Genomic DNA, 21,616 nt, shown 5'->3' with positions numbered 1-21,616 from the left:
TTAACAATTGTATGGAAAGCATTGAAAATGTATTAAAAATAAAATTGAAATTATACGAAGTTATACATTTCTACATACAATTGTAGATAATTTCAGATTTCTGCGGTGAAAATATCTATTATTTATATCGGTATGTTTGCAATGTTTCATGCCATTTATACAAAATATTTTAATAAAAATAATTGAATTATTCAACTTTATTTTACGGCTTTATATGTACGTATATCTGATGTAACAAATTTGAACTGAAAGCACGGAATGCTTAAAAAGATATAGATTTAAGTGAATAAATTTCAAGATTTTTATATACTAGTCTATTTCGCTTTATCCAATTTGTTAGATAATAAACATAAAATAAGATTTAAGTTGAAATTTTCATATATTATACAAAATTTACTAGACCGTAATTAAATCAGCATCAATTACATTTTTCTATTCAAAGACTTTCATAATTAGAATCTATACTTCTTTCGGACAGTCAAAATCTTTTTTATAATGAACTTATATCTTCTAAACAATTTTTGATAATATTCAGACGTAGCAACAAATTAAGCTACTGATAACACGGATGGCAAGCATTTAATTTGAAACATCTTATCCTGCGGCCATCCAAACATTCTGCGAAGTCTTTATCTTAATTTTCTGTACAATAGAGCATCGTGCACCCTAATTACAGCCAGGCTGTCCGAAATTCAAAGACTTGTTCCCATTTTTAGTGCTCATCGCGAATGCACACTTGTACACTGAGTCGTTTTATCTTCGCTATTTTTGTAGGGGGTTCCTTTAGAACTAGACCAACCAATCATTACTCTTCACTCTCTGCCCTGGGAATTTACTATATCAAAATCTGTTCTTGCTGCGCCTATCTAAAAAATATAAATAGAAATCGAAATTACAAACTTAGTAATTCAATATTCAAATAGTTTTTATCAAATACGAATTCTTTGGTTCGACTGTCTGATGTCAATTCGATGATATTAAGTTCGTGATTATTTTTAATCCGATTAACTCACGATCATTTTTACACGTTTATAACCACATATCATTTCAATAATCAATTGCTTTTCATTAATTTGACGGGGAACATCGTCGCGTCGTGACGGACAAGGGTTGCGTTGTATTGGTACCAGTTTGTACTTACTTATTCTACAGGGTAGGCCAAAGTTCAGAGTAGGATTTGAGAAAAGAATAACTTCATTCTTCTTTTGATTTCATGTTACAGGTTCGTATATGTTACAACTGAGATTTAGGAGATTTATCATGATGAGTTACACTGAGAAGCAACGCATAAAAATAGTAGACTTTAAGTATCAAAGTGATAAGTCCATTATCGGCCGCCACGTTCGCCCGATCTTTCGGCTTTCCATTACTTTCTGTGGGACTATCTAAAGGGATAGGTACATGTGAATAGACCATGTACACTTGAAGAGCTCAAGGAAAACATTCTTGCAGAAACTGGAATATTAGAACATTATATAATACTCAAACATTAAACATTGTTATGAAACATGCTATCGAAAGAATCTGACATTGTTAGACAGTAAACAGAGGGTATATAAAAAATATTATTAACTCTCATACATAAACTCCATACTATTATAAGCTTTAAATATTTAGCAATATCGTACAAACATGTTATAAAATAAGACAATTATTTATGTTTTAAATCCTATTCTTAGTTTTAGTTCACCCTGTACTTACGATTCGCTGTTCGATAGGTTCTTAAGTTTAAGAGAGTTTCAAATTTCAATCTAATCGCCACTTCTGTCCATTAGCCGCATACGTCATTGCTCGTCAATTATTAGATATTAAAAATTGTAATTATATTTACAGATATTGATAATTATATTTACATAGCTACGACAATATCTGTTGATAATTTCGGGCAATTAAACTGTCTACAGTTCTTATTTTCTACCTTCAGCGTTAATTCTCGGTATTCATTTCTTTTGTATTTTCGACATTTTACAGAGTAAATTTGAAACATTACAAAGATACCTTTTTTCAAAATGGATTAAAGGAAATTATGTTCTAAAGTGTATTAGGAAAATGAAATACTATTTAGTCACAGATTTTTATTACATATTTCCTAAGAATGTGTTTTTCCATGAGGTTTTTAATGTTATTATGTATACATTCCTCAGTATAATTGCGAGAATAATGCAGTACAATAATGACGAAAATATGTGTATATGATTATAAAAGCAATAATCGATAATCTATTGGCGAATGTATACAGGACAGAAACATCTGAAAGAAGCAATTCCAATACTAACGAACAACATTTTGTAAAGAAATTAAAACTGTCTGTGGGAAGTTGATTTGATTCTAATGAGTATGTTCTGAAGGATATTCCTAGGCTGTCTTTGTATTTAAAAAGAAGAAAAACGAATTTTTTTCTTGGTGAATCGATCGAATTTCTTGTTGTAAATATACTACATAAATAAATGAAAAATTAATATATGTAAATAAATATATTTAGAGATATAGATATAGAGATAGATATAAGGTATACGATATAAGAGAGGCAGAATGTAGAAAGATATGTACATATCATACATGTATCATGGTATTGCATAACTAGTATGTACTCTGAATCAGTGATAAAGTTAGGAAAACAACTTCCTTCGTTATTCACTTCTTGGACCGGAAATCGTGATTCGCTAACACAACATAATCTCGTACCTATCAGTCTAAATCTTCGTACAGAATGTTATAAAAGAAGACTTTGAAAGCTTATCGTAGGTACTCATCGAGGGGAATTAAAAATATCTAATCAACATCGGTTCTAAAATTAATCCTTTCGATATTACATCAAATTTCAGATTCGACACACATGTCAATCTGACAATATTTAAATCAGATAATTGATAATATATAGATGGTAGGAAGAGGTTCAACAGAATGACGATTTCGATTACCAGATTTGATTCTTTTGAATTTTTTACTGTGGATTATGGATACTCAAAGAGTTTTGTCTGTGATGCATATTATACATCGTGAGTGATGCATATTGTGGTAAACTTACAAATAAAATGTTATTTAATACGAATATGAAACACCGAAGGAGTATATATCTAAAGAAGTATGTGGATCTATGATGATTAGCTATGTTTTATTACTTTCAAGAAATGTATAAATTTATACAAAATATCAGACTCTCTTTTTGCAAAACCTTTTGTATACCTTCCCAAAACTCTGTACAAGTACTCTTTTGTATTCACACAGCTACACACATACTAGGTATAAGTCTGTCATGGCAATTTTACATTGTACGTACATATATAAAGAAACACTATATCAAAATTGAAATATTATAACTTATATCTATAATTATAAAATATTAATTTGAAATACTACGGTTACAAAAGGATTACAAAAGACTCAGACATTGTACAATTTTAATTTTTAAGCTCTATATTCTTAATAAATATACAAGGAACAACAAAAATGTACTACATTATATTACACTATTCTATATAGATAACAGTAGAAAAGCGCTTTTGAATTATTACTTATTGTTGTCTAAATATTAAAAGAAACAGTGAAGAAGAATGAATCTTAATATTTTATGTCAAGAAGTTTCGGATACTAATGTTAATTATATACATAGAACTGAACAATTAAACACATAAAACTAATAATGATTATTCACGAATATTTGTCATGGTGACACCATTGACATGATGCAAACGTTTTAGTATACTGGAAATAAGGTATTTTTTAAATAATCATTACTGATTTGTTTCTATTCTTCTTCCAAATGCTTTTTAAATCATTCTTTACCATACTTTTTGTAGCGAAATATTACTAATTATCGTATTTCAAAACTTGTATATCGGTTATTGCGGCTCATTCTGAACAAATTGGTAACAAAGTTAGTGCACACTTGCAATCCGACGTGTTCAGAGTTGAACGAAGCATTGTTTACAAACCTTGAATATAAACACTGGCAGTATATCTTGTATCTGAAATTTTTGTGACATAAAGTTCGCTCTTTTTTAGTATTTCTTTTAATATTTGAATGACAATAAATAATAACTCATAAGTTTTTCACTGTTATCTATATAGTGTAATGTAACATAATGTAATATATTTTTATTGATCCTTGTACATTTATTGAAAATGTATAGCTGAGAAATTTAAAATTGTACAGTGTTCGAATTTTTTTGTAACTGATCATATAGACGTCCTAATGGTTTAAACTAAATGTTAGATTCGTTGAAAGTACATAGTCGATATGAAAAACAAATGAAATGCAGAATTAACAGTATTGAAATTATAGTATGAATATTTGTATAGTCTAAGTTAAATATATACATTGGAGACTAGAGAAACAATGCTATCTTTTATCTTATATCGTTCTGCAGCCCTTGGTGGGGTTGAATAGACTTTCAGTTGACTAAAGCAGGAAACATGAATTGAAACAAATGCCTTTATGTTTCAGACATTCAGACATGGCTTTCCACATCAGCCGACAGCAGTGGCATTCGATCCAGTTCAAAGACTTCTTGCTATTGGCACTAAATCTGGATCTCTTAGGATGTATCCTTTCATAATGTTTTAATATGATCAATTTAACTAGGTAAAAGGAAAAGAAGAGAGGAGTATCTACTAGTGTAATAACAAAATGTATACGACCCGATCAGGTATAGCTTTCTACATGATTAAATTCCTAACAAGACCAAATAGAAGATTAATTATAAAACAGACCATATTAATAATAGATAATTACAAAGATTACGATAAATTATTCTGAAAATAACTTTGAAAGAGTTTAAAAAAGGAAACGTATACTATCAGTGACAAATGCTAAATTAAAATTTTCTATCTTATGATATACAATATACATGGTCAAATGGTATCTGTTATAAAATGCAAAGAGTAACTTTTGAATTTTAGAATAAAAATAACTCGCTTTTATGTTCTTATAAAATTTCTTTTCACAAAACTATATACTTTTATTGCATTATGGTATTCTTGTTTAGTAAATGTACTAAATGTATTATTTAAAACTTTCTTCAAGATAAATGGCATTTATTGTGTTTTATAATGTAAACAGCAAGTTAAATATTTACATATTTAAAAAAATAGCGCGTTTCTTAACATTATTTAAATTGTATTATAAAGTACATATAAAAAAGCCTTAATACAACGGAAGATTATCAAATATAAGTAGTGAAGGATCTTTCCGTAACATAATCAGACATAATACGTTGAAGTTGTAATTTGGATAGATGTCTATAAGATTGTTAAAGAATCATATCGAGTGAAGTTATCCAATTTGATTGGATTAATTACTCCGTACAGTTGGTTTATGGTTCGTCAACCATGTGTTCTTTCACGTGGGTGCTTTTATTGGTCTATTCTGACTAAAGATTTACCATGTAGTGAATGCTCATCACAGCTCGATAAGCTTCCTAGTTGCTATCGAGACAGGCAGTTGCTACAAAGTAACTACTTTCATCTGACGGTGCGCTTTATTGCTCAATAAAATCTTTGAACGCTTTCTACAAAGAATCGATTGTGCATGTATGAAGAATGCAGAAAATCAATGATTGCATGGTGTGCTAGAAGTGATATGATGTAGAGATACAGAGAATAACTTCATTTATTTACAATATATTTCGTTTATTTCTGTTAATTAACTTATTAATTGAGTTATCTTATAGCAGAAGTTTGTACAATTACGAAATTATAATTAATAACGACAAATCAATGATTATTTAATCGGTCTTAGTTCTTGCAAATGTAAGTATGATGTAATTTACTTTTTATAGAAATGGAGCGGCACACAGAAAGGCAGGGGATTTCAAAATACGAAAATTATCATGTTCAAGAGATTGGCAAACCCGAGTGACGAGTTAGTTCATTTTCCCTGATTAGTAGGTTGAAGGGGAAACGTGTTCTTCCCTAGTCCCACGAGTCTTTATCTCCTACATTTGTACTATTTGTATTTGTGCATTGTACACATTGTCATCGCCTTTATATAGCTTTTCCCAATATTTGGTATGTTTCACTCGAGGGGCTTAAGTTAAATTTTATAGAAAATCTTCTAATTTATTATTGTAGGAATTTGTTTCATAGATAATCTGTTCTTCATACTATTTTATATATACTATATTAAATGTTAATAATTTACCAAATATTCAATGTGAAACGATGAAATTTGCCAGATGTGTTTCAGATTTATGTTTATATTAATTATCCCAACTGTTTTTAAAAAGTATGCTATGCTAATTAGTCTTGAGTTTTATTGAGTTTTATTATTAAATGTATCTACTAATCATAATTTATAAGATAAAAATTACAAAATATTGTTCATTTACAATTTATTAAACTGTGACAAAATAGACTCTAATAAGGCTTGTAAAATGGATATTTTTGATTTTCCTTAACTAAAACATGATAAAATAGTTTGGGTCGACCAGGTGTAGATGCACATGTAAGACACGAAGGATGTACAGCAGTAGTACAATTACAGTTTTTAATCAACGAGGGAGCATTGGTTTCCGCTACTGCAGATGACACTTTGCATCTATGGAATTTCCGACAGAAAATACCACAGGTTGTGCAGAGTCTCAAATTTCAAAGAGAAAGGTCAGTCTTTTCATTTATATTTTTGATTTTCATTTCATAGTATAGATGTATTTCTTATTGCATACGTTAGTAGTTCACCAACGATATTAGTTTTGCCTTTTATTCCGTTTTCAGTTGTTATATAAAATACACGAGAAAAAATAAAATATAAATGATAGAAGTAATTATTACTGAGTATTATTTTTAAATGACTGGCAACTCGTTACTTTTAAAAACAAACAGATTCTTATTTCAACTAATCATTAGACAATAAATTTCATATATTCTTTCGTGTTACATATTTAAATCTTTTTCATATTTGAAAGATTTTTCTAGATAATGACGAATAATTCATTCTATTTCAAACAGAATAACATGCATCCACTTACCGCTACAAAGTAAATGGTTATATGTCGGTACGGAACGGGGGAATATTCATGTGCTTCATATCGAGACGTTTGTTCTTTCTGGATATGTAATTAATTGGAACAAGGCTATCGAAGTGTAAGTACGCAAATGTTTGTCTAAGTAGTTTAAGTTAAATATGATTAATAACCTAACTATGAACAGTATCATACGTACATGTGTAGAATAAACAGCGGCAGCGACATATACTTGCAATTATGTACGTCTTATTTCAAACTGTCTTTATTTTTCTTTAGTCCTATACATATTTTCTTACTTATTCCGATAGTTGGATTATTTTCCGATTTAGAAGTGAACAGTTTGATTTCCCACTAAAAGCGGTTATGATAGAATTTGTCTTTTTATTAAATTATTTTATTAAATTTATTAAATTATTTAAGTAAAGTTACCCAAACATCTCTTCGAATTGTAATGATGCAAAAAATATTTTTTACATAACGTGAATGGTATCGAAGGACCGATATCCAGCAAGAATATTTTTTCCCAAGGTTATTCCTCAGAGCTTCCAAGGTCATTGATATTTTTTATGTATACAACTATATATATATTTTGATTTATTGCATCATGTGGTTGGTAAAAAAAAATACGTTCAGGTATGTATAATAACGTGACCTTGAAATGACCGATTTCCAAAAATTGAAGTTTTACATATCATTTAGATCGCAGACTTTGGCCAAGACGCCTCAACTTGAGAATGTGAGGCAAATATTTTTTATCGCGTTAAGAATATCTAGAAGACTGATTATAAAATGTGCAAAACAGCATACACTTTCCTTTATATTATCATCTTCGTAAATATTCAAAATAGTGTTCTTGTACGATTATACATCCTTTGAAACGAGCAATAACCAATTATTATGACCTTCCGGTTGTTTCAGAATTAATAGCAGTACAAGTTGTAACTAATCGGTTCATCGTATCCTCTTGTGTAGTTGGTTGATCTTTATAAACTGTTTGTTTTAACCCCCTGCCCCTCATACCTAGGTGTAAGATCTGGCGAACACGATAATCATGCTACAATTCCATTACGACCAATCCATCGATTTGGACATTTTGAATTTAAAATTTGTTTGGCATGGCAGAGTAGAATAAGCCGGACAATCATCATGCTAGTATCACATTCTTAGACAGATATCTAATAGCACATCATATATGAAATAAGGACTAATTATTTGGTTATTCAATATGCCGCCCAAACATTTGCACTCCACAGTTTTTCTTTATCCATTGATTTACCAGTAATGCATGTTTGTCAGATTCAACTGATAATGGTTGGCGAAAGATGCTTCGTCAGACAGTAATATCTACGCGTTTAAAAAATGATTGGTAATTTTCATATTGCTGCAAACCTCACTGAGAAAAATGCATACTATTTACGAAATTTGTTTCATGAAGAACCTGTAAAGTGTAAAGATAGATGATACGGGTGAAATCTTTCTTCTTGAAGCGTCCATATTATGCCGGTTTTAGAAATACCACTTTCACGCTGAAATTGTCTTCTTAGACTCACATGTGGATTTTCGTTAACTGTATCTACAATAATTCTTTCATTTCTGTCGTTTCTAATAGTTTTGGTTCTCACATGTTTTTTCACAGGAATACCAATTTTATGAAAATTGTTGACCACCTCTGCATATGTATAATGCGATGGAGAATTACGATCAGGAAATTGTTTTTGCTCGAATTTGCTCAAATTGCTTCCCTTAAACACTGATTACTTCCACCACAAATGAATATCATATCATCGAGTAATTTATTGTGAATTGTACGTTGACACAATGATGGAATAAAAATGACCAGTACTTCAAACCGTCAGGGATCATCAGTATTGCGATACTAAACATATTTATCTACATGTATAGCCTCTCGATTGTCGCGTCTTGGCTAAAGCTTGTAATCCAGAAATTACAGTTCTACGTAAAATTTCTGGAGATCCAGATCATTTCAGGGTTATATTATTTACATTTTTTAACGTATTTTTCAATAAGTTACATGATGCAATAAAACATATATATAGTTATATGCAAATAAAAACATCGAAGATCATAAAAACTCTGAAAAAATGTCCCTGGAAAAAAATATTCTTATCAAATATTAGTCCTTTGATACTATTTACGTTATGTAAAAAATATTTTTTGCATTATCATAATTCAAAGAGATATTTAGCTGACCTTACATAAATAAATGGACCACCTTGTATATTAAATGGACAACTTATGATACGAATATTAAATATATATCTCGTAAATTAAATACATAAAATTATTCATATGCAGTTTTGAATTGTAACAATTACATATATTGTATAAATGATTGAATGGAAAAATTATTATACGTATATAATAATTTGTTAATGTGTTGATTACTTCAACGTAAAACAGAAGTGTTATTTTACATTTCGTATAAATATCTACGTTTAGCTTACGTTATTGTTGGAATATTGGAAAGAATATAAGTAGGTATAATACGATAAAAAATAAATAATTTCGGAAAAATTAAGAAAAACACTTAATATTGAGTAGACACTTTAAATAACTGATGAAAATTTAATTATTTAACTTGAAACAAAACACAATTTTCTTAGATTATTGAAGTTCATATATAAGCGCATAATATGCAGTGTATTAATATAATTTCTTGAAAGGTAACTATATTTTAACATTAATAAATTTTATAACGCGCGTTAATTTAACTGTTGCCGCTTTATGCCAATTGGAGCAATTTCGAAAAAGATGAGTGAAATTAGAATTAAGGAATTTGATCTGCAATCATAAGTACGTCATACTAGAATGTGTGCATATGTATAATGTGTGAATGTATGAAGGGAACATTAATATGAAGAATAATAATATACACAAGATCGATCTTAAAATTTTTGGTCATTGAAATTTTACTTAAAGACGAGAGGGTTCATATATAAATAGAAAAATAACATGAGTGTACAAATTCAAATTGTTAGAAATATATACTTAGAAAATGATCGATATAATATAAGTAATGATTATGTAAAATTTTTCAGAGGGCTCTTCATTATCCAAGAAGGATGGGAAATAATGTCATTCGTAAAAATCAGATTTCAAGATCAAATATAACATATTGCATACGATACATATGTGAATTTAACTGTAAATCTTGTGCAACTAAAGTATCAGTGTGTCGTATAGTATATTTACGAAGAGTCTTACCAGTAGCAGAGTCTTACATTATCAATTGTTTCTTTATTATCAAATTGTAAAACAGGACAAAAGAAATTTTACACAAAAGGAAGTGGTGGGACGTAGATATAATCATTGATGTTAGTACATTAAACGATCAAATTAAAAGATCATGGAATTATTGTTAAAATCGATCGATCTTTGAACTGTCTGCTTTAAGTTATTACAAAGGTATCTTTACACTAGGAAGTAAAGTTAAAAAGTAAAATGTTTTGTACGAGAATTTCATCAAATCAGCCAACTTTGCGGAGTTTAAGAAATTAGTTTACGATTTAATTCATCTTTATTACTCTTATGGAGTATTTCTTTATTTATTTTAATCGTAAATATCATATTCTTTAAAGAAAAAAAACATGTACAATGCTTTATCATAGCTTCTAATTATAGCTCTAATATAGCGGTTCTTAATCTGTGGAATATGCATATTTATTTATCTATACTAAATCTCTTCTCGCCAAATTTGTAAGTTATTCATGATGAGCAATTAATGAGTATTTTAAATATACATATTTGAGATATATTACAAATTAAAATTTTGAACTATGTCTTGGGGGCCTGCAATAACAAAGAATTATTTGAGGGTGATTCAACGAAAGATTGTTAAACAAAAGATTAAGAATTGCTGCTCTAATATATTATATAGCTTATAATTTTAATTCTAATAGATATAAACGTATAGCTTATAGCTTTGCTCATAGTGATAATTGTTACTATTCATCGGTATGTAAATTCAGAGTGGTTGAACGTAAAAAATACTAAAATATATAGCAAATTAGGAGATGCAAGTTCTTAAGGTTGGAAGAAAACAAAATGTCAGTAATGAATATTATTGTTAAATCATTAAATAGAAGAATGAATTTTTAAAATATGTTATTAAAAATAACCGAGATTTAAGAATAGCAGCTCTCTAAGACACCATACTTGCCTATAGAATACATTATATTCTGATTGTTAATGAAAATAAAATACACATATATAAAAAAAAGGTATATAAATATAATCCACACACATGTAATACATGTAATATTATTTATTCATTTTGAAATTTATTATTTATAAGATACATAAAGTTTTTGAACAAATGAATACAATTATATGACATTTAATTGTAGATTGATTAATTGAAAATTGTTGCAATGAACAGTAAAATATTTTAGAAAAGCTTCTTCCTAAGCTATATATACGACGCATTGATATTTGCAATAAAATAATTTTTTTATAACAGGAATAATATAAATATCTAGATAGACAAGATTTGCAGTCTAAGAATATAAGGAAATACACTTATAGTGTAATATAGTAATGATAATATTGAAAGTAAAATCTGATCTGTTATTCTTAAATTTAAACTTCCTATATTTATTCATTACCTATAATTTATGACGTGTTAGTGTTTTTATGTCTTATCAATTTTTTCCGCTTATGATTTTATTTTTAAATTTTTCTCGATAAATGCGACACTATTATAGTTATAGGATATTTTAATTCGTCTGCTTTAGTTTCCAAACTATTATTTTAGGATTTTATAAGATGACATTTATTATGTATATGTTACGCATTACACACGAGCACAGCTTCCATCGTATTTGGTGCATCTGTTTTAATTTCTCATTTAAAATTCTTTATCTTTTCGAGCTTATTATTTTCGTAGATCACAATAGATATATCGTACTAACTTGTACAAATATCGAAGTATATTAGTAATTTTAAAAGGATCTAAGTAAAGTTGAGGAAAAATGTTGAATTATAATAAAATTGATATTCGAACGTTTTTAAAAACTGATATACATATGCTAAAGCATATGAATATAATACAAAGATATAGGTATATAGATTACGTATACGAATACTGTACAAATAAATATAACAACACGTATATACAACTACACATGCACGCGCGCGCTTACGCGCGCATACACACACACGTATATAATATATGTATATATATTTTCCAGATCTAGAAAGACCCATCCTGGTGCTGTAGTACACTTGAGTGATAATCCTTTAGATTTGAGCAAGGTACGCGTGTTTTTGAGTACGTTTTATTTTGCATTATTCTCCATCCTTACCATGACATCATACCTTACATTCTTCAATATTATGTCGAATTATGAAATGAAATCATGATGTTAGGATATTCTCAAGATTCATTTCAACATTTTTTATAAATATTCTTTAAGGTGTTATCTGTAACAAGACTCAGAGGTGTGTGCTTGCATGTTGTGTGTGTGCATGCGTGCATGCTATTATTGTCGTACAACATGATTTAACGAAGTAATTTCTTTCTGATAGAATCATATCATTTAATGTGTTACTAATACGTGTGTCGTATAGATGTAAAAGTAATGGGATTGTTATTATCTTCATATTCATTCTACACACCTAAAGTAAAACAGTAACACTCAGTATTCATTGCTGAACATACCACATTCAATTTTCTTTGAAATTTACTCATATAAAACTATTCTTAACTTGCAACAGAATAAAGATTAATATATTTCCAGGTTAATCGAAATTTTCCATTCAGTTTTCTTTTATACAATTGAATTAATTTTCTTTTTCATTGTCGAGACATTAATATTTATTTAAAATAATGATATGTACAATACATTGTACACATCTACATTGTGAATGTATGTATGTATTTGCTATGTGCAAGCTTTCTTACAATATCCAATCTTTGAAAAATGGTATTTATCGTATCGTATTGTATCTCATATATATCACACCCTTTTTTCGAACTTTCAAGTCCCATTACTTTTGTATCGCTTCAATAAAGCATAGTGGTGTTGCATTAGTCACAGAATATGTCAAGAGCTTAACAAAAATTTAGCTCGTGATCATAATCACTCATCTTTTTATACATTTTACACAAGTTCATCATTAATATCAGAATTAATATATGTATATATGTATGATAGGATAAACCATGTCAAAACTTCTTGAAGTTTTATATGCAAAATATAATATTCGTTGTCCTGGTACTAATTCAAACTTCATATTACTACCGTTCATTCACTTGACTGTTGTTCTATTTGCAAATCTAGCGATCTAGAGATATTTTAACTGGATAACTGCTGATTGTACATATGTATAATATAGTTTCTGTGATCATATTGAACTGTATTTAAAGATTTTGCTATATAAAATAAACTTCTCCATACTATTCAGAAATATATTACATATATATTTTCGTAAAAATATGAATTTCAAATATAAACTTTAAAACCTTTATTTCTTTTTCTAATATAGATGTAACGTCGTGGGAGGGATTTATTATTATATTTTATTATTATCTTTGTTAAGATCGCTAAAATTATAATGGTTATAGAAGTTCAAGCTAACTTTTATAAATAATGACTTTTTTTAAAGTGCATTATATACTAAGAAATTTTTCAAAAGGAACGACAGTCGGAAAGATCAGTACTTTTGACATCACATTTGAAATAGCGATAAAGCAGAGTATATAATGTAACAAGTTCTGGAAAAATGATAAAACAAATTTAAGTATTGATGACTAATAAGATAAGCTTCAGACTTGATTCTTATCTCTTGACTCATTTCGATGATTTGAGTGATGATTCTATATGTGAAATAAACGTATAGGTTCTAGGACACTTACTTTAAATGACAATTTAAATAACAATTTAAATTACAATTATGGAGGAGGGAATTATTTTATGTGTTTTTCGTTACAAGTATTATTTTTTATTTGCTATTAATAAAGCAGTTTATTAAAAAGAATAGTATGCAAGATGATAAAAAAGGGTCCTATACCTAAAGGGCTTATAATACTTATTTATAGTATAGCATAGAGGATTGTAAACCGCAATCTTTTTTGTTAGATCAATTTTATTACATGGATAAAGTAATTGTTGTTAAAGAGTTTGATGAATCAACGCAATGTTGATATGATATCCGTTGATATCTGCAGCCACTGAAATCCTTCGGGAACTTGTTTCTGGGTTCTCTTCTACCATCCTCAAAACACGCTTTTCTCTACCATAAATGTACATAAATGTTGGTGAAGCTTTTTAATCAATTTACGAGAGGGATATAGTTATTGGGATGTTTTTCTGTGTGCAAGTAACGGGCTGCATACATGTTTTCATTAACATGACCATATGCAATATAATGAATGGTCATTGTTAACAACACGAAAATAACGTTTACCAAACTGGATGAAGACAGAGGATTTGTACCATGTTTATGTTTATGAAGTAATCTTGGCTGATATTAATAACAATCTTATATATACAACCTTGAACTATCCTAATTTCTCTGTATAAGAAGCAAAATATGATCGTGATATGGAACGCTAATAGATAATAAAAATTGACTTTACACCGAGAGGATTGCTTTTAGGACATATATTGATTACATATTTTATACTTCCCTCTACTATATTATATGTAAGTACTATATCTTTTTTCGTCACCCTGTATACTATTCTTTTCAATAAATTGTTTTATTAATAATAAATAAGAAATGATTCTTATAACAAGAAAAACAAAATAATTCACTCTTTCGTAATTGTAATATTTAAGGTAATTGTACTGGAAAAAGTTCTTCCAACTAAATGAGAACCTGAGATAAGCAACTCGAACTCTTTTAGGTTTGCCGCTGGACTACAATCGTTAATGTATAACCTACTCCAAGACCTGGAGAGTAGGAAATATGCGATTTTTTCAAACATTAAATGCATTTTTCTCAATTGGTCTACTATTTCAGACTAAAATAACAGATACGTTTAGATACGTTTTACATATAGAACTATCATTACACTAAATGTCATTGAAATCTGTGACCAGCAGGACTAGATCTCAAGCTTGTCTTGTGAGATGAAATACCTTTTTGTCTATTGCAAAAAACAGTTGTACTTTAATTTAAGAGCAAACAAGTAAAAAAAGTAATGTGAAATGTTCGTATAACAGATTAAAAGGAGAATTTTAGACACTCAATTTTATCCATCTAGATTATTGAAAAATTGAATTACTTATCTGAAAACTACAACAAAGTCCCGTTAATATTAAGTAATGTGGACTTGTTTAATATTGACTTTGCTTCATGTCCTTTCGAAGATAAACCAAACCAAAGATCAATATTCTAAGTCGGTAAATTAAATACAGCGAAACCTTGTGAGGTGGAGAACCATTTCGAATTCATTTTGGATTCAGTTTTACAGAATGAAAAACAAATCGTAAAAACCTTGTTTCGTTAACTGAATTAGTGATTTATCGCTTCGATTTTGTTTTGTTTTGATTTGGGTTGCGCTCGTAGAACGACAGAAATCAAAATTTATAATGGATCTGTTGATTTCAATATTGACGGGGCATTAATGCATCGCTTTTTGCATATAAAATTCCAAAGGATTTGAAATTTCATTTTTTTAAATTATTTGACTGGTCTCAAAAGCGATAGATATAGTCTCATAATAATTACATATCAGGATTTAGATGGAGAAAGATTTTGTAAAAAATTTGTTGCTATTTGCAACTAAGAATTACTTTAAACTGCAATTATCTTTGGGTCATATGTAACCATAATAGTTGAAATTGTTACTTAATTTTAGAGTACTTAATATTAATTTATACTCAGTACTTTACATGATAAATACTATTGATTGTCACATAGAACACAAAATATAAATTAATATCAAGTACTCCAAAATAATATTTAACCTAAGCTTTTATATGTCATCTACGATCCAACAATATTAATTTGAGGGTTAATAATGCGTATACGGAATGCTTATTAAGAATACTTAATATTCAGAATGCAGAATGAAAATATGTAGACATTAACCAATTTATGAAATCTTTATGTAGCTTTGCGATTTCTATATACTCTTTGTATGTATAAGTTATACTTGTATATCATCATACGATGATTTAAGAAACTTTTAGGATCAACTTAAGGGTGTACTATAGAAAAGAGATCCGCCTCTATAAAATGAAAAATGTTAGACATATATTATAATATTATTTAAAGGTATAACACGGGTAACATTACCTGAAGAAATTCTATTGTAAGTGCTTATTGTGTGATCAAAAAACGAATTGCACAACATTGTTTACACAAACAGAAAGCGAAAACATTTTTGTAGAAGTAACAGCAGTTATATTAACAAAATCCATTTTTTTTTGCTCTTCTTCAATATCATGATCTGCTTTAATTTATGTTTGAACTTATTATTCAGGAAAAAATTCAATCGAACCATTGTAGTTCTTTTCATTTAGAAAAAAGAAAAATTATATATATTTCACTGTTCACTCCAATTGATCGAATATAAAAATTCCAATAAAAAGGGATGTTTGCGTAGCATTATCAGATAGTAAAAATTGTTACATTGTTTAGTAATTTTACATCACTAATAAATTCTTGTATATCATATCTAATATACATTTAATAAAATTTGCATATAGTGCGATATACATAAACGAAAGTTTACGTTAGTTGATAGAAAATAATGGATTTTTGTAAATTAATTAAAAACAATTTGTAAGGTAATATAAAATTATAATAAATACTTATAATATTTATTTGAAAAATAGCAGTCGTTTGCAATTAACTTTTGCAAATTATCATAAAGCACATTAATAAGAAATATAAATGCAGCATTGAAATTGGATATTCATTAACTATTTTTATGTTACAATTCATAATTACATAAAATTCAACACACAGTTTCAATGAAATTGTTGCTCATTGCATTTAAAGTAATATCAAATTTTCTGATCCATTCTGCACTACATATTCATATTTGTTCTTGTTGTGTGTACGTAATTTGTATTATAAATTGTATCAGTTTATTATGAAAATTATGTGTTATTATAAAAAATTACATACAACATTTTTCTTAGAATAGCTATTTATGACATAAGTATTTTCTTGTTCTCTCTCTTTTTCTTTCTTTCACACACACATACACACACATAGGCACACACAGAACATACACACATAAACACATACACACAGACACACATCTGACACATCATGCTTTTAATCTTTAATTTCAGATGCTGATAGGATATGAATCGGGACAAATGGTTTTTTGGGATTTAAAAACAAAAAATGCAGAATACAGATGCCACAGTGACGTACCTTTGAAATCGATATCTTGGCATCACGAGGGTAAACAGTTTATGTGTAGTCATACTGATGGTTCTTTGGCAACATGGACGGTGCGTCAAGTAAAGCCAACGAATATAACGCACCCACATGGTGAGAAATTTTCCTTTTTCTTTTTTATTTAAATATCTTTTGTTATTGTCTCGGCAATTCATGAAATGCTAATTCTTTGTTAAACATTTATGAATTGTATGCGTATGTATGTATGTACATGAAATCTACATGGCACATATTTATAATACTTTGAATCATCATTACTGTAGGGTGTGCCAAATAAAGCGTAATGAGCTCTTCTTTTATCCAAAATTGGATAACGATTTCAATCTGTTGTTACTATTATTTAGAATTAAATAGAACGGAGAAGTTAACGGTTTGGATTGCAACGATATTTTCTGGGTAGATTGTTCAGAGAAAAAAGGAGGCACATCATTTTTGTTTTAATGGAATGAGATATTAATGATATTTAGTTAGATTGCTAATTATGTTTAATATTAATTATAATTAATTAAAACATTCTTTTCTATTCGGCATAACTAAAGAATTATGATGAAAATGGTTTTTCTAGAAAAAAGCGAGGAGGTGACATGAAACATTTACATGAACATGTTTTAGCTTGAAATTTATTTTACTAAATATGTAAAATAAATGTTTTTGGACCTTTAAATAAGACCTATGATAACATCAATAAGGTAATTAACCCCTTAACCTCCGTAGTACGATGATCGGGCCAAACGTAAATATTACAAGCATGGCCCGTAGTAGATGATCGGACCGAACGTAAATATTATGGGCATAGCCCGTAGTACGATGATCGGGCCAAATATAATATATAATATACAATAGCTTGTTTACGGTTTCGGACTAGGAAGGGTCTTAGCCCCCCTCGATAGAAAGTTGCTAGTGTGAAGTGTTATACCTGAGAAAAAACTAACTTTCCCGTGTCAACCGTAGTAGAGAATATTCCTTAGAAAGCAATTTAGAAAAACAATATTTGTTCGGTCTGAAGGACCTTAGCTAGCAAATTCCTAAGATTTACGATGGGTCGTTAAGACTATTGAGTGTACGCAGTAAGGATAAGCGGACATCTGCTTCCCATCTTGCCCGCGGTGTGTGGCTTGGTCTAGGTAGAGTGTCGCCCGACGTAACAGGTGCAAAAGGCAGTATGTATTCTTGCTGTCATAACTTCCTTTGTTATAAGAGTCGCTTAATGTTTTATGCCGATATATAAACAGAAATCTAATGAAAAGATTGTTTCAAGGACATTGTTTTGAACATTTAAGACAATGATTTCCAATCCAGTGTAGGTACATTTATTTTGACATCTTTCAATATTTCCTCAAAGTTTCTATTAAGAAAAGGTCTTCGTCGTAACTTCTTGATTATAAATAAGAAACAGAAAAGAAAATGTTTGCCATTTCATTTAAGAGAAATGTGGGCGACCAAGTTTCGTTCCCTAATACAACTGCAGAAAAGTTTAAGTTCCATTTAATTAAGATAAAATGGTTTCAAGAGAGCTCATAATATTAAACTAGCTTATATTATATTAATATTTTCTAGCTAACTCCATGTACACATAATGTTAAGAAGTTTATTAATTAATTGTCTAATTGCTATTAAATTAATTTTAACAAGTTGATGTCATAAAAACTTTATTAATTGCGTTAATTATACCGTCCAAATGGTACTCGTGTAGCGGTACTCTTTTATATTTGCTACCAGAAGAATGCATATTCAGAAATATAATTTTCAAAATATACATACATACTTAGAGGTATGTTAGTCTAACTATTTTTTTCTACGATATATATCATGACGATTATATATATATGATAACGATCAGAAAGACAAAATAAGCCGATTATAAGAAATTCAGAGATATAAAAGTTGATCTTTATGTACTACAAACGCGAAAAATCTTTACATGTTTAATAGAGTCTTCCCAAAAGGTATAATTTTCTTTGGAATTTATTTCAATTTGTACGCATTCGTATTGCGATGCGATTTATATATTTATGTTTATCCATTTATGTTCTTCCATGTTTATATGTATTCGAACATACGTGTATCATATACGTACTAGTATCGAGATAACTTTGCTTTCCTACCTACGATGCATTCAATGTAATTATTTTATTCATGTCATGGACCTTCACCGTAAAACCATAAATTGCGGTGTTTATTATAATGCATAAAAGATTTGCTCTTTAGCTATACCGCGCGGCTTGTTGCCACGTGCCGATCACGTATCCCCATTGCCCATAAGCTCGGTTTTGTCGATCGGCGTAGTGGAGGTGCGTCTTTATGTATTAAATTTTATGATTTTGAATGTTTATAAATTGCCATCGAAGTTTGAAAAAATCGCACTAAGTCGCAAAAAATGCACACTGGTTCCTATGTATTGTATATTTTTTTTTTATTTAATATGAATTGGCAGTATTGATTACTATCAGAGAAATCTCTGAAGAAGAATGTACAGAACACTCTATTTTTCTCACAGCGGACGATTATAAATAATTCAAAGAATAAGATTGTTATAATTTGTAAAAATGAATTTCTCTGGCCAATAAATTTAATTAATAAACCCTTGAAATTCAACATCGTGCACGACTTACATACGTACATAGTTTATTTGAAATTGATTTCGTTTAGAATTCTTATATCTATCAAAATAACGCTGATAAATAGGTTATCTATATTAATATACATTCCTATCTTAAAATATAATGTATATATATGTATATGTACTTTTTGTTATATACTATTACATTATATATTATATATTATACTTATACTTATTAAGCATAATATTTACAGCGAAAACTACTAAAGATGGCGAGCCAGAACCTTGCAAACCAATTCAAAAAGTTGAATGGAAGCTGTCAAGATCAGGGTAAGATATAATCAATTTTTGTTAACATTGGGTATACAGATTAAGATGCATAGAAACACACAAGCTCGGTCATTCGAATGAAAGAAACAAAATCTATTTTATACACAACAATTTTCTTTTTCTTCTTGAAACAATTGATTAAATAAGTAATACTATTATAAGTATTGGAATATCTAAAAATATTATGAGTAATACACTGTAATGTGTTATATTTAAAAAAATCCAATTCAAAATTTTAAGTGAATTTTGTATATTGAGTTAGTTATTGCTATGTGAGAATAAAACAACATACGCTGTGTCAAGCATCACCATGCGGTTTATAGTTAAAATGTAATTGAATTTATATCTGGGGGATTTGTATTTAGAAAGTTTCGTTGTTAGAAAGTAGAGTGATTAAGTGTATATTTCTTCTTTCATCACGCATTATTTTTTTGTTTCATTCATCTGTACTTTCGAAATACTGTATATTAAAGTAAAGGTACATCACGATGAACGTAATATTAAAGAACATTAATGAACATAATATCCCGAAAATTATTATCTTAAGAAAAAATGTTTACTAGTTACAAATAAACAATTTTTCTCTGTGACATCTTTTTATACTTATTATCAAAAATAAATAACATACTTCCGGAGTAACAATATTCTACTCCAACTCTATAGGATTTTAGAACGTACCTGGTCTTTTGTCTACATATGTAATATGTACGTATTCGTACCATGAGTACTGGATGAAGTTTTAAAAAATTGGTTACGAAAAGTTTACTATTATGTTTTCGATATTAATAGTGTAGGATTTTATTAATTTATTTAAAATGGATTAAATAGGAAACGATGGTTATTTAAGATGAACTAAATACAGTAATATGCTATAACTAAGACAATCAAATAGTTAATTTACAACTCTCGTCACCACGGTTCCAACGCTCTCTTTCACGTGGACCACACTCCTCGACAACGCTGACAACACTCTGACTTCTCAATTCACACTCTCTAATTTTTCAACTCACACTGACTGTTAATTCGTCTTTCTCCCTTAGCGTCCCTTTGTCTTTTTTCATAGACCCACCACGCACGTGTTCTGTCGGCACTTAATTTTCTCGCGACATTGTTTACGGTTCACCCGATATCTTTTAGGTCATTTGTCCGCGATATTACAATAGAATGATTTACAACGAGGTATTGTGTTTGAAAGTTGGCGGGTACGATTTTTTCACCTGTGAAAGCCGTATACATCGAATAGTTGCGCGTATTTTGTTCTATTTTTCGACATAGGACCGTTTAATCTTAAATTGATCTCTTTTTGACATCGATATCGGGGATTTTGTTTAAAATAAAGTATGACGAGGAATGGTGGGTTGGTTGGAAGCCATGA

General features: G+C 29.0%; 1 protein-coding gene across 10 annotated transcripts in view; it reads left to right on the top strand.

The window, feature by feature from the left end:
* LOC117239706 (syntaxin-binding protein 5) overlaps nt 1–21,616 on the top strand; it is a 71,133-nt gene that overhangs the window by 9,772 nt on the left and 39,745 nt on the right. For 9 of the 10 annotated variants that reach the window (XM_033505495.1, XM_033505500.1, XM_033505496.1 and 6 more), the window contains exons 2-7: nt 4,448–4,545; nt 6,418–6,600; nt 6,949–7,083; nt 12,176–12,239; nt 17,240–17,444; nt 20,166–20,241. In XM_033505495.1, the coding sequence (XP_033361386.1) occupies nt 4,448–4,545; nt 6,418–6,600; nt 6,949–7,083; nt 12,176–12,239; nt 17,240–17,444; nt 20,166–20,241 (761 nt within the window). Of the gene's footprint in view, nt 1–4,447; nt 4,546–6,417; nt 6,601–6,946; nt 7,084–12,175; nt 12,240–17,239; nt 17,445–20,165; nt 20,242–21,616 lie in introns of those variants that run through there. The other variant, XM_033505501.1, reaches the window with a different exon arrangement.

Source organism: Bombus vosnesenskii, unplaced genomic scaffold, assembly GCF_011952255.1.
Source record: "Bombus vosnesenskii isolate JDL3184/JDL3185 unplaced genomic scaffold, Bvos_JDL3184-5_v1.1 scf7180000014105, whole genome shotgun sequence".
Taxonomy (NCBI): Eukaryota; Metazoa; Arthropoda; class Insecta; order Hymenoptera; family Apidae; genus Bombus; species Bombus vosnesenskii.
The sequence above is the reverse complement of the archived record's forward strand: the minus strand, read 5'-3'. Positions and strand labels throughout refer to the sequence as shown.